At 47.2% G+C, this 12060-nt stretch overlaps 1 protein-coding gene across 3 annotated transcripts in view; it reads left to right on the top strand.

Annotated features, from left to right (window-relative positions):
* Positions 1–10542, top strand: part of TMEM98 (transmembrane protein 98) — a 13589-nt gene extending 3047 nt beyond the window's left edge. Inside the window, exons 2-8 of one of the 3 annotated variants that reach the window (XM_017890949.1) lie at positions 250–325; positions 398–582; positions 2092–2223; positions 3216–3249; positions 5254–5369; positions 8368–8427; positions 9682–10542. In XM_017890949.1, the coding sequence (XP_017746438.1) occupies positions 452–582; positions 2092–2223; positions 3216–3249; positions 5254–5369; positions 8368–8427; positions 9682–9889 (681 nt within the window). In that variant the 5' untranslated portion in view covers positions 250–325; positions 398–451 and the 3' untranslated portion in view covers positions 9890–10542. Of the gene's footprint in view, positions 1–249; positions 326–369; positions 583–2091; positions 2224–3215; positions 3250–5253; positions 5370–8367; positions 8428–9681 lie in introns of those variants that run through there. The other 2 variants (XM_017890950.1, XM_017890952.1) reach the window with 2 other exon arrangements.
* Positions 10543–12060: the final 1518 nt, after the last annotated feature.

Here is a 12060-nt window from a genome sequence, read left to right as displayed (position 1 = left end):
TGGTGGGCACCTGTAATCCCAGCTACTTGGGAGGCTGAGGCAGGAGAGTCGCTTGAACCCAGGAGGTGGAGGTTGTAGTGAGCCGAGATTGCGCTATTGTACTCCAGCCTGCGCGACAGAGCTAGACGCCATCTCAAAAAAAAAAAAAAAAAAAAAAAAGCTATCTTAGTCCAATTGGGAGCAAATTCTTCTGATAAAGGAAAAGGCAAATTTAGGGCACAGCATAAAATGTACCTTGGTTCTCTTCAGGCCCTCAGATCTCTGCAGGTGTCGTGGAGGAACCTAGCACCTGCCATCCTCTCCCCCAATTTGCCACTTCCAGCAGGTAAGACCCACCTGTCCCACTCTCTTTCATGGCTTGTTGACCAGGTCTGATCTGACTTCATGTTCTCTCAAGCTTTATCCCATGAGGAGGATGTGAGCGGGACTGAGTCAGGAGTCCTCTGGAAGCATGGAGACCGTGGTGATTGTTGCCATAGGTGTGCTGGCCACCATCTTTCTGGCTTCGTTTGCAGCCTTGGTGCTGGTTTGCAGGCAGCGCTACTGCCGGCCGCGAGACCTGCTGCAGCGCTATGATTCTAAGTGAGTGAGCCCATGGAGGGCAAGGAGGACGGGTGGGCTCTAACTGAAGAAAAAGAGAGGAACACGTAGTTCAGTGTTGGGCAACTCTAACTCAGCTTTTTGGTTCTAAAATGGTACCTGCAGGTGTCCTTCCCTATAAAGACCTCAGAGTTTAAGAATGTTCCTTAAGCCTCCCAACATCCTGAGTCACCTCCTTCTCTGCTTCCTGAGCCAGGAAGAAAGTCACTGAATATGAACATGTTCACCTAGCATAAAAGCTCAGCCATCTGTCTCAAACTGGCCACCTCACTTAGCAGTTGGACCAGCCAAATCACTTTCCAGCCAGACCCAGAGGAACAGAAATCAGATGCCCACACTCTGCCCATACATCTAAGCAACAAACATTTGGTTTTGTGAAATCCCAACTTAGGACTGTCTCTCTCTTTGCACAGCAGATTTTTTTTTTTTTTTCCCGAGGTGGAGTTTCGCTCTTGTCTCCCAGGCTGGAGTGCGATGGTGCAATCTTGGCTCACTGCAGCCTCTGCCTCCTGGGTTCAAGTGATTCTCCTGCTCCAGCCTCCCATGTAGCTGGGATTACAGGCATGCACCACCATGCTCAGCTAATTTTTGTATTTTTAGTAGAGGTGGGGTTTCACCATGTTGGCCAGGCTGGTCTTGAACTCCTGACCTCAGGTGATCTGCCCGCCTCAGCTTCCCAAAGTGCTGGGATTACAGGCATGAGCCACCATGCTCGGCCTGCCCAGCAGATTTATTTGTGATGCATTGTATGTGAAATATATTTTGTAAGCAGGATTTTGTTTTCAATTTAGGGATGTTTTAATTGATAGACCCTTTAGGGATTAACCCTTAGTTTTTCTCATCCTTCTATCTTAATCCTATCAGCATCTCTGTCAAGTGATTCATAATTTATAAATGCCAATTTATATGATCCAGGAAAGCTTTCCTATTGAACAGAATGCCATGGTATCTCATTTTCTAAAGTACCCCGTTATAAAATTTGAGGCATTTTTACTTCTTTCACTTTTCCAGTGTTACTAGGAAAAGGCAGGGATATAGGGATGGACCAAAGTGGTTCACAAGAGTTATTCTGCAGACCAGGTAGGGAGCCCATGTAGGTTTGGGTAATAGGAACCACCGCCTCTCTATAAAATGTAGGATTAAAGGGAAAAATATGTTACAAAAGGATATAATTTTGTCCTGAAGGGATATCCCTAACATCTTTGTAATCAGGTAGTTACACCCTACTCTTTCTGACTCCATTTGTGGCTTATCTGACTCCATTTCACTTTGCTTTTGTTTTAGTGCCCCCGGCCTGCCTCCCCAACTCACTGTCTAGCCACGTGCCCTGCCCTGAACTGCAGCCCCACTAGGCTTAGGTTGGGACAAGTGGTCTCTGCTCTAGTTTATCGACTCCCTTGCTTCTTTTATGGTGTATGTGGGCCTCAGTGAGGAGAGGGTCAGCAGCAGTCACCCACCATGAAACCATTTGACAGGGGCCTTTTCTTCCAGGCCCATTGTGGACCTCATCGGTGCCATGGAGACCCAGTCTGAGCCCTCTGAGTTAGAACTGGATGACGTCGTTATCACCAACCCCCACATTGAGGCCATTCTGGAGAATGAAGACTGGATCGAAGATGCCTCGTAAGGCCATGGGAGCTTTTCCACGGCCCCCCGGGCTTCTGGCAAATGGTGCCCTTTGCTGGCGTCCTTTGCCAGAGTACTTAGCTGGCATTCAAGAGCAGTCACTCTTTTACTTGCTGCTCTTTCCTGTGCCTTTAGTGTGGGGGGAAATCAGAATATGACTTGAAAGTGTTTGTCCTTTTCTTCTCTGCCCACATTTTGTAGACCTGAACACTGCGGCCTATAGATGTGTGGCAAAGGTTGTTATAAAGTCACCCTGGTGTGCTTGGGTTATCCTTGAGGTGCCCATAAATTTGGCTCAGGCTCCAGAGATGCAGGTTTTTTCTTTAGGATCTCAGGGATCTCTCCATCCAACAGGACCCCCTACATTTTGAGAAGCGGCTGCTACTTCATTGCCTTATCCATTTAGCCATCCATTCCCTGGGCACATGTTTATGGGGCATTATGTTCAGGGTATTGGGTCAGGTGCTGCAGATACTGAAACAGTTGAGAAGACAGTTATAGTCAGTATCACAAAAACTGTAAGAGATCCCTGCATACAGTGCAGTAGGCACATGGAGAAGGCAGTGTCTAGGTTTGCCTGGGTTGGGGAGGTTGAGCTGGATCTCATGGAATATTATCACAGGGGAGGTGCCTTTTGACTTGGATCTTGAAAGATGAGGAGGAGTTCCCCAGGCTGAGCACAGGGGAAGGACACATTGGGCAGAGGGAACAGTCTACCAGAAGCTTGAGAGTTATAATAAAGCATGACTCACTAGGCACACAGTGGAGCTTGCTGGAAGAGTAGATTGGGTACAGGGAGGGGAAGGGAGGGGAGGTGCTCCCTCGTTTAACTCATGGGCTGGTCCATTTTGACACTGAGGCATTCCCACTCTCAGTGGTTGGTATTTGGCTGTGCCCACTGGTCAGGGCGAGTTGAGGTGCAAGGGTGGGAACTGGAGGGTGGTGAGCCCCTCCAGATGAGCACTGATGACTTCTTCTTGTTTTCCCAGGGGTCTCATGTCCCACTGCATTGCCATCTTGAAGGTAAACCTCTCTCATTTCTCTGTGGGATAAAGGGGAGTCGAAAAGCACCGCTGTGCTTGGACGGAGTAGAACAGGACCTTAGAAAGGGCACTGACCCCTCGCAAGAGGCCTTTCCTTAACCTGACACTTGGAATTTTTGTGGTTTCCTTCCTTTCCTGCCTGGACTGGCTGTTTACAGATTCTCAAGGTTGTTTCAAAGGCTTTATTTCATCTGGTTCTCTTAATTCAGTGACCTGCGGGAAAGACAGCCTAGGTACACAGCCACCATTTCACCCCTTATGGAGAAAGCTGTGTGTGCCTAAGACCATGTAGCTTCCAAGAGAAATGGGGTTTCCCTGCTTCCCCCTGCACACTTTTTTTCACTAACAGAGAGTTCAGGCCTGTACAGTGAGTTTCTTTCTGTATTTGGATTTCTACTGTGACTACAAAGTCATCACTAGCCCTCTTTGGCTGTGACCATAGTCAGCCAGATGGGACAATCAGTGTTAAAAAACCAAAGCAGGCATACTTCAATCTGAAGGCAGAGGATTTTTTCTTTGAATGCCTGGAATCTTTGAAAAATTGCATCCAATTTGCGTTTTGGGTGATTTTATGGTTTTAGCATTTGTTTTCAATTCTTGTCTGTTAATATCCTACCTAATAGAATAATAACTATACTGAAATATTCGGCCAGTTGCAAATATCAGGTTTTTTTTTTTTTACATCAGTAACCTGGGTAATCACACATTTACCTCTTTGACTAGTAAATATTCAAGATTTCAAAAGAGACAACTTTGTCTTTTCTTTAGTGACATTCAGTAGAAGACACTATTAATAAAATGTTCTTTACCCCACTTCTTCTTTGGCTGTCTCTCTCAGGGGATGGATAAATGCCTACTAGGAAGTTACTATCTCAGAGTCCAGGTTTAGTTAATTCCGAGAGGCTCTTTGGATATACAAATATGGCTGTAGATATAAATATGGTTATTGATAGAGCTAGTTAGGCGTAATGACTAGAGGATAATGCTATACTACATTTCCCTTCTCCCAGCCAAGATGTGTCCTGGGCCTCGGTTTTGTCTCCTGTTCTCATCTATTAGGAGGATAAATGGCATCTGTGGTGTGAGATGAATCAGCTGGAGGGAGTCGTATTGAATTGGAATCAGTGTCTACCCGGGGAACCTCAGATCAAAGGAGAGGGCTTCTAAGTCCCCTCTTGGGATCTTAAGACACTTTTGCTAGGTCACCCGCCCTTGAGTCCTTGTGGTGGGAGCTGGGAGAGGGGTCTGGGCTAACTCCCGGGTGGACCTTTGGGCTTCTTTCTGCTCTCTACTGTCCAGTTCCAAGTATAGGTCAGGTAGAGGTGCTTCCTTGCCATGGATAGAGACGCACCCATGTTGGTTGGTTCTAGCATGGGGAGGCCTGGAAAGGGGAAACAAGCTCTGGGGTGGCCAGCTCTGTGGGTGGACAACGAGGAAGACTGTATGTCAGTCTTGCCTTTTCCCTGCTTTTCCTAAGGTCCTTTCATCATCAGCTTGACAAACACGCTAATATATTACCTGAGACCATTGTTGAAATAAGTGCTGTTCTTGGAGCATGTACTCAAAGGGAACAATGCCCCTTTGTTCGGCCCCATTCCTGAGGGTGCCCTGTTGGAGATATTTATTCTTGTGCAAGTCTAAACCATGAGATGAAGGAATAGAAAAAGAAAGTAGCTTTTTCCCCTAAGCGAGAAATTGGAGCACATGATTTTTCTCAGACAGATTATTTCAGCTTAGGCTTCCCAGAGCCCACACCCTGCCCTTGATCTGTGGCTCCCACCCCAGGTCCTCTCCTAGCCATGCTCTTGGCTTTTGCCACTTCCCACCCGTTTCCTCTCATCTCTGTACTTTTCACATCTGGCCATTAGGTTAGGGGGCCAGCTGCAATGGGACTCATGGCAGGGCTGATTTGTCTTGGGGGGTGGTGGTGAGGCCCTGAGTGGAGCCAGGTCAGCCCTCATCTCTCTTCTCCCTGCCGCATTAGATTTGTCACACTTTGACAGAGAAGCTTGTTGCCATGACGATGGGCTCTGGGGCCAAGATGAAGACTTCAGCCAGTGTCAGCGACATCATTGTGGTGGCCAAGCGGATCAGCCCCAGGTGAGCGATTGGCGGCCTCGAAGTCCCCACACTCCATGAGGGAAGAGAGGGGCTGGATACTGGGGTAGCCGCAGAGCTGGGCTCTTCTTTAAAATAGTGCAGAGGCAACTTCAGCTATTTGTTTCCCACACATTTTCAGAATGACCAGGAGGGTTTAGATATCGAGACTTCCCAGCTAAGTTGTGCTCCCACCATCCTCACCTGCAGCATGACCCGTCTGAGAGGGCTTTGAGGAAGCTCCAGCAGGTGCCTAGTCCTGACCCTGTCCTAGACTCTGCCTTGCATAGCCCGTGGTGGCCCCTCTTTCCCAGCCACACACCAGCTCCCCTTGCCACACCTTCCTCCCAGGCCAACATTTCACACAGACGCCCACACCCCTGTCTCTGCCTGAATCTGTATTGGAGACTAGCTTGGGGGACCCACTCCGGCTGTGCCCACTGCTCCATCCCTGGCCCAGGTCAGCAGCCTCCAACACTGGGTGGGAGCTGAAGCCATGTGGCATTCAACCTCCCAAATTCCAGGCTGACTGCGAAATCCCATGTGGGAGGCAACCAGCAGGATTGCAGTCAACAGCTACACCCCCTCATTTGGGCTTGATTTCCTGAAGAAAAATAAAGCCCTTTTCTTAGAGCCAAGGGCTGTTCTAAGTTTGTGCTGCCACCTGGTGGCTGGTATGCTGACGTGCCAAAGCAGAGGGTTTTCCCCGCCAGCCACCTGGCCCACCCGGGAGGGCACTTCTGTATGCCTGGTGAAACAATGGCACTGCTGTAAGTTCCAGGGACCCACACGTTTCTTGTTGCCATGGCCCTGGGTAAATCACGAGGAACCAGCCCTTTCTCTGCCTCAAGATTAACCAAATAAAAACGACCAGTTTCCTGAGTCACCACGTGAGTTCCTTTGAGGGAAGACACGACCTGGTCAGCTTGAACTCGGTTCAGGCAGTTCGTGAGTTGAGAGAGTGGGAGGGAGATAATCCAGGGAGGGACTCAGCCCAGAACAGTTCCCGGCTTTCTCTGGAGTTGCTCCAGTGGGGTGTAGCTACATGGTCAGCTCCTGGCTTTATAAGAACCCGCGTCCCAGGCTTAGGGTGGGCACTGCGCATTCCTTCCCCATTATTTATTTTTATTTATTTATTTTTGAGATGAAATCTCGCTCTGTCACACAGGCTGGAGTGCGGTAGTGTGATCTTGGCTCACTGCAACCCCAACCTCCTGGGTTCAAGAGATTCTCCTGCCTCAGCCCCCTGAGTAGCTGGGACTATAGGCACGTGCTGCCTTGCTGAGCTAATTTTTGTATTTTTAGTAGAGATGGGGTTTCACCATGTTGGCCAGGCTGGTCTCGAACTCCTGACCTCAGGTGATCCGCCCACCTCGGCCTCCCAAAGTGCTGGAATTATAGGCGTGAGCCACCACACCCGGCCTCCTTCCCCATTAGTTTCAAATATTCTGCACTGTGGTATCCACTAGACCCTTCATCATGTTTTTTGTGCCTTCTAAGAACCACTTGGGGGCCAGGCAGATTCCTGTGATATGGGTTACAAGGCAGCACTTTCAGGAGGTTGAGGTTTCTGTGTGAGCCTGGGTGAGTAGGATCAGTACTGGTCCTAAGGTGAGGTTGTGGCATTGTCCAAAGAGTGGACCAGCCCTGGTGCTCACTGGCCCATCCTAAAGAGCACCTTGGACTACTTCTAGAATGCTCCGTGCCATAATTCAGCCAGGGTCTTCGCTTTGTCCTTTTGCCCTCACACTTCTTTCTCCTTCTGGCCATGTTCTGTCCCTATTGTTTTTCCTGCTCCATTTATCCCACACAGTGTGTTGATGGCCTGTTAGTCTCGAGGTGGTGGCTTTAGCACTAGAGAAAGGGACTGGCTGAGACAGGCGCCGAGGGTGACCGTGTCTCTGCATGTCCTCACCAGCCCCACAGCCCTGAATAAGATTGTTTGAGGCCATCTTTTTTCAAGTGCTTTTAGAAATCAAACAATATATCTTTATTTTTTCTTCCTGTCGAGTGTTCATGAGCAAAGATTTGAAATAAAACCTTGTACCACGCAAATCAGAATGGAGTGTAGTTCTGAACTTGATTTAAAAAAATTAACCACAAGGTAGAAGAAATCCAGTAGAGCAGTGTGAAGCCAAATGAAACTCATGGCCTTCTTTTTCCATGTCTTACATACCTTTAGCTTTGTATTTTTTTTTTTTTTCCTGAATACAAGAGTAATTCATGCTTCTAAAAATTTAAAATACTGCAGACATAGATGACCTGGAAAGGCTACTCCCTCCCAATTGTAGGAAGTAACCACTTTTAAGTGGTGAGTGTTCTTCCAGATTCTTCCCAATCCCACATTTCAGAGCTTTTGCTTATCTATTTTTATGCAAATGACAGATGGAGCGTTACATATTATTTGGCAATTTGCCTTTTTAATATAGTAGTAACCTTGAACATCATTCCATATGTATGACTGTATTTTTAAAAACCATTGGCACTGAAACAAAACTGGAAAACAAAATAGTCTATACAAAGACTGAACCTGAAGTCTTTGTGCCTCAGTGTCTGAGAATGCAGAAGCAATTGGATAAAGAACCATTAAAGACCGGGTCTGGAATATCAAAAAAGAAGAATTGGAATAAAGATAGAAAGGAAGGAAGGGGCCGGGTGTGGTGGCTCACGCACCTGTAATCCCAGCACTATGGAATGCTGAGGTGGGCAGATCGCCTGAGGTCAGGAGTTCAAGGCCAGCCTGGCCAACATGGTGAAACCCTGTCTCTACTAAAAATACAAAATTTAGCCAGGCACGGTGGTGTGTGCCTGTAATCCCAGCTACTTGGGAAACTGAGGCAGGAGAATCACTTGAGCCCGGGAGGTGGAGGTTGCAGTGAGCTGAGATAGTACCACTGCACTCCAGCCTGGGTGACAAAGCGAGACTCCATCTCAGAAAAAAAAAGAAGGAGAAAAGGAGATCAAGAAAGTGAAGTACTGAACACTTTTTGCCTCTGGTCAGGGTGGATGATGTTGTGAAGTCGATGTACCCTCCGTTGGACCCCAAGCTCCTGGACGCACGGTGAGAGCAGTGGTGGGTGCACGTTCGGTTTGTCATGCAGAGGTCCACAACTGTTTTATCAGATCTGTGAGGCTGGCTGACTGGCTTGTGTAGGGAGGGTGGCTTTGCGGACTCCTTAGGCTGCCCGGGCCTTCGGTGCCATTTACTTCAGTGAGCGGCTCCTGACTGGGTGATAGAGGCCAGTCCTCTCCTGAAACCCAAGAGAAGAAAGAGCCAGTCTTAGATTTTAAATTGTTATGATTAGACATCCGGCCATGTTACATGCTAACTGTGCCTTCCCTTCCACCTTTCCTCTTGCCCCCTCTGATTTTTGGACCCCAGAAGCAGATATGCCTTAGCTGTGAGTGCCGCCCAGTGGGGCAGTGGGGCAGTGGGGCAGTGGTTCCCAGCGCAGTGAGAATGGAGGTGACAGGTCAGCCACGGCTGTGCTCACCTGCCACTAGATGTGCACATACACAGAGTGTACTTAGCCATATGAAATTGTTATGTTCCTGTACCAGATGCATCCCGTTTAAGAAAGATAGATTCTTTTCTGCCTTGGATTTATATGACTGTTTCATACACATGTAACAGTTGCCAGATGGGCAATGGGTCACAGCGCTTCAACTTTGGTTTCTCTGCCCCACTCCTACTGCTGCCCAGCTTTGTCCATGGGTTAATAACCTGTAATGTATTCTCAAATGCATCATGGTACTCACTATATAAAAGGTATTCTACAGTGAATTTTTCAGCACTGAAAAATCTACTCCTCACTTTGGTTTTCAATTACATTTTTTGCTTTTTTTGAGTTAGATAAACCAGCCTGGGCCTTACCGATTTGTAATCAGTAAGGAATGTTTAAGTGAGAGTGTGTCTGTCCTGCGTTTAAGTGGGCAGCAGTTGGGGAATGTGCTCATCTGATTGACCATATCTGAACTGTTTCATAAAGCGCTCTTTGGGGAGATGTTAATAGGTGTGCTGCAGAAAATGGCTTCCACAGTCTTAAATAAGCTTGTGAGAGACAGCCTGTTATATTCTCCTCGGAGCTTTATCAGGTACATCTCAGAAGGCTCTGAGGCAGGCTTCAGTTAACCTTGTTTAACCTAGCCATCTCCAAATTTATTTGAGCATGGAACCAACTTTAAATTGCATACCTACCAACATCCTAGGGAAGGGTGTGCAGTTTGGGGAATACTAGTCAAAAAGTCTGTTTGGGCTTTTGTGCAAAGTCCCTCGTTTCCTAGGAAACCTGACCCTATTTTTTTTTTTCCCTAGGACAACTGCCCTGCTCCTGTCTGTCAGTCATCTGGTGCTGGTGACAAGGAATGCCTGCCATCTGACGGGAGGCTTGGACTGGATTGACCAGTCTCTGTCGGCTGCTGAGGAGCATTTGGAAGTCCTTCGAGAAGCAGCCCTAGCTTCTGAGCCAGATAAAGGCCTCCCAGGCCCTGAAGGCTTCCTACAGGAGCAGTCTGCAATTTAGTGCCTACAGGCCAGCAGCTAGCCATGAAGGCCCCTGCTGCCATTCCTGGGTGGCTCAGCTTAGCCTTCCACTTTTTCCTGTAGAGTTAGTTGTTCTCCATGGCTCAAGAGTTCACCTGTGTGTGCATAGTAAAGCAGGAGATCTGCGTCAGTTTATGCCTCTGTTGCAGTTGCAAACTGTGGCTGGTGAGTGGCAGTCTAATACTGCAGTTAGGGGAGATGCCATTCACTCTCTGCACAGAGGAGCATTGAAAACTGGTGGACTGTCAGCTTTATTTAGCTCAGCTAGTATTTTCAAGAAAATTGAGCCAGTGTCTTAAGAAATCAAGAGGTTTCACATTAAAATTAGAATTTCTGGCCTCTCTTGATCAGCCAGAATGTGTGGCAATTCTGATCTGCATTTTCAGAAGAGGACAATCAATTGAAACTAAGTAGGGGTTGCTTCTTTTGGCAAGACTTGTACTCTCATCTGGCCTGTTTCATTTGTATTATCTGCCTGGTCCCTGAGGCGTCTAAGTCTCTCCTTCCCCTTACAGGTTTGGGTTTGAAACTGAGGAACTACAAAGTTGATGATTTCTTTTTTATCATTATGCCTGCAATTTTACCTAGCTACCACTAGGTGAATAGTAAATTTATACTTAATGTTTCCCTCAAGTGTGTAGTTATTGAGTCAAATTCATATGGATGGTGTATTGTGGGACATACTTAGATGGAAGGAGAAAGCCTGAGAATCCTGAAGATGATTTCTGTGTATACCTCAAAATAAGATATTTAGGCTGGGTGTGGTGGCTCACACCTGTAATCCTCACACTTTGGGAGGCTAAGTTGGGTGGATTGCTTGAGTCCAGGAATTTGAGACCATCCTGGGCAACATGGTGAAACCTCATCTCTACAGAAACTACAAAAATTAGCTGGACATGGTGACACATGCAGCTACTTGGTAGGCTGAGGTGGGAGGATTGCTTGAGCCCAGGAGGTGAAGGTTGCAGTGAGCCCTCATCGTGCCACTGCATTCCAGCCTGGGCGACAGAGTGAGACCCTGTCTCCAAAACATACATATATATAAAATATATTTAAAGACCTCTTGAAGTTCAGGCAGAAGTGAAGATACCACTATGAAGTAGTTTCCACATTAACAATAGCAATGACATGAAGGATGTGTTCCCCCTTCCTTCTGATATTAATAGTCTGTTCATTTTGCAAACATTGAGACGAGGGGCATTTTTATGACTTGAAACTTTACTATGACCCAGAATCACAATTATATAATTTGGATACATACCCAGATGGCATAATTTCTATCATAAGCCTGTAGGAAAAGCTTGAAGTTCTTCACTTCTCAGGTTCTCAGAGCCAGCTTGCTCTTGGGAGAGGAACCTGGTATAGGGGCTGCCCAGGTTCATAGCCTATGCTGTCAAGCATGTTTGGAGTTGCATATCTGTTCCCATGTCAGTTTCTCTAACTGAAGTCAGGAAATTCCTCAGCTGGATTCTAGGAAACCAGGAACCCATATTCCCAAATGCAAGATTGGGGCCTGGTTTGTCTTTCAATTTGGGCACATTTCATTCTCTCCAGGAAAATGGGCCATTTCCATCCTGCACAATGTACACCAAACCACAGCTGGGATATGGAGTCAGGAGAGGGAAGCTGGAGCTCAACTCTTATGGACTAAAGGATGGATTCTGGATGGGTTCCAGGGGACACCTTATTGGATTGGTGGCTTCCATCAACCCTAAAAACGTTAAGTGGTGAACTTCCCTGTCCTGTCAAGCTGTGAATGGGGAATGTATACAAAGTTACTTCGACTTTTCTATTTGAGGCCTCCACAGTAAACATCCAGAGTCCTCCTATTTTCTTTTTACCTCTCTTTAAGAGCCCGTTTTTGTGATTAGACTGGAAAGCAATTCATGCTAAGTTTGCAATGGCTGCCACAGTTGTAAGTGTCCCCTGCATTTTAGCCTGCACTAGAGCCCTAAGCCATAGAGAAGCAGTTCTGAATTACTATCTCAAATACCATCCACCTGGTATGGGTCTGTGGGGTGGAGAGCTTTCCCAGCACCCCTAAAGCAATGCCCAATGTCAATTACCTTCTCTAAGTCCTGGCAAGTCCTGGCACATCGGCTTTCTGGATCCCTTAGATGCTGCCCTTTCTGTTGTGAGGAGAGGTTGCCA

This window comes from Rhinopithecus bieti, unplaced genomic scaffold (assembly GCF_001698545.2).
Source record: "Rhinopithecus bieti isolate Rb0 unplaced genomic scaffold, ASM169854v2 scaffold_19652, whole genome shotgun sequence".
Classification (NCBI taxonomy): Eukaryota; Metazoa; Chordata; class Mammalia; order Primates; family Cercopithecidae; genus Rhinopithecus; species Rhinopithecus bieti.
The sequence above is the reverse complement of the archived record's forward strand: the minus strand, read 5'-3'. Positions and strand labels throughout refer to the sequence as shown.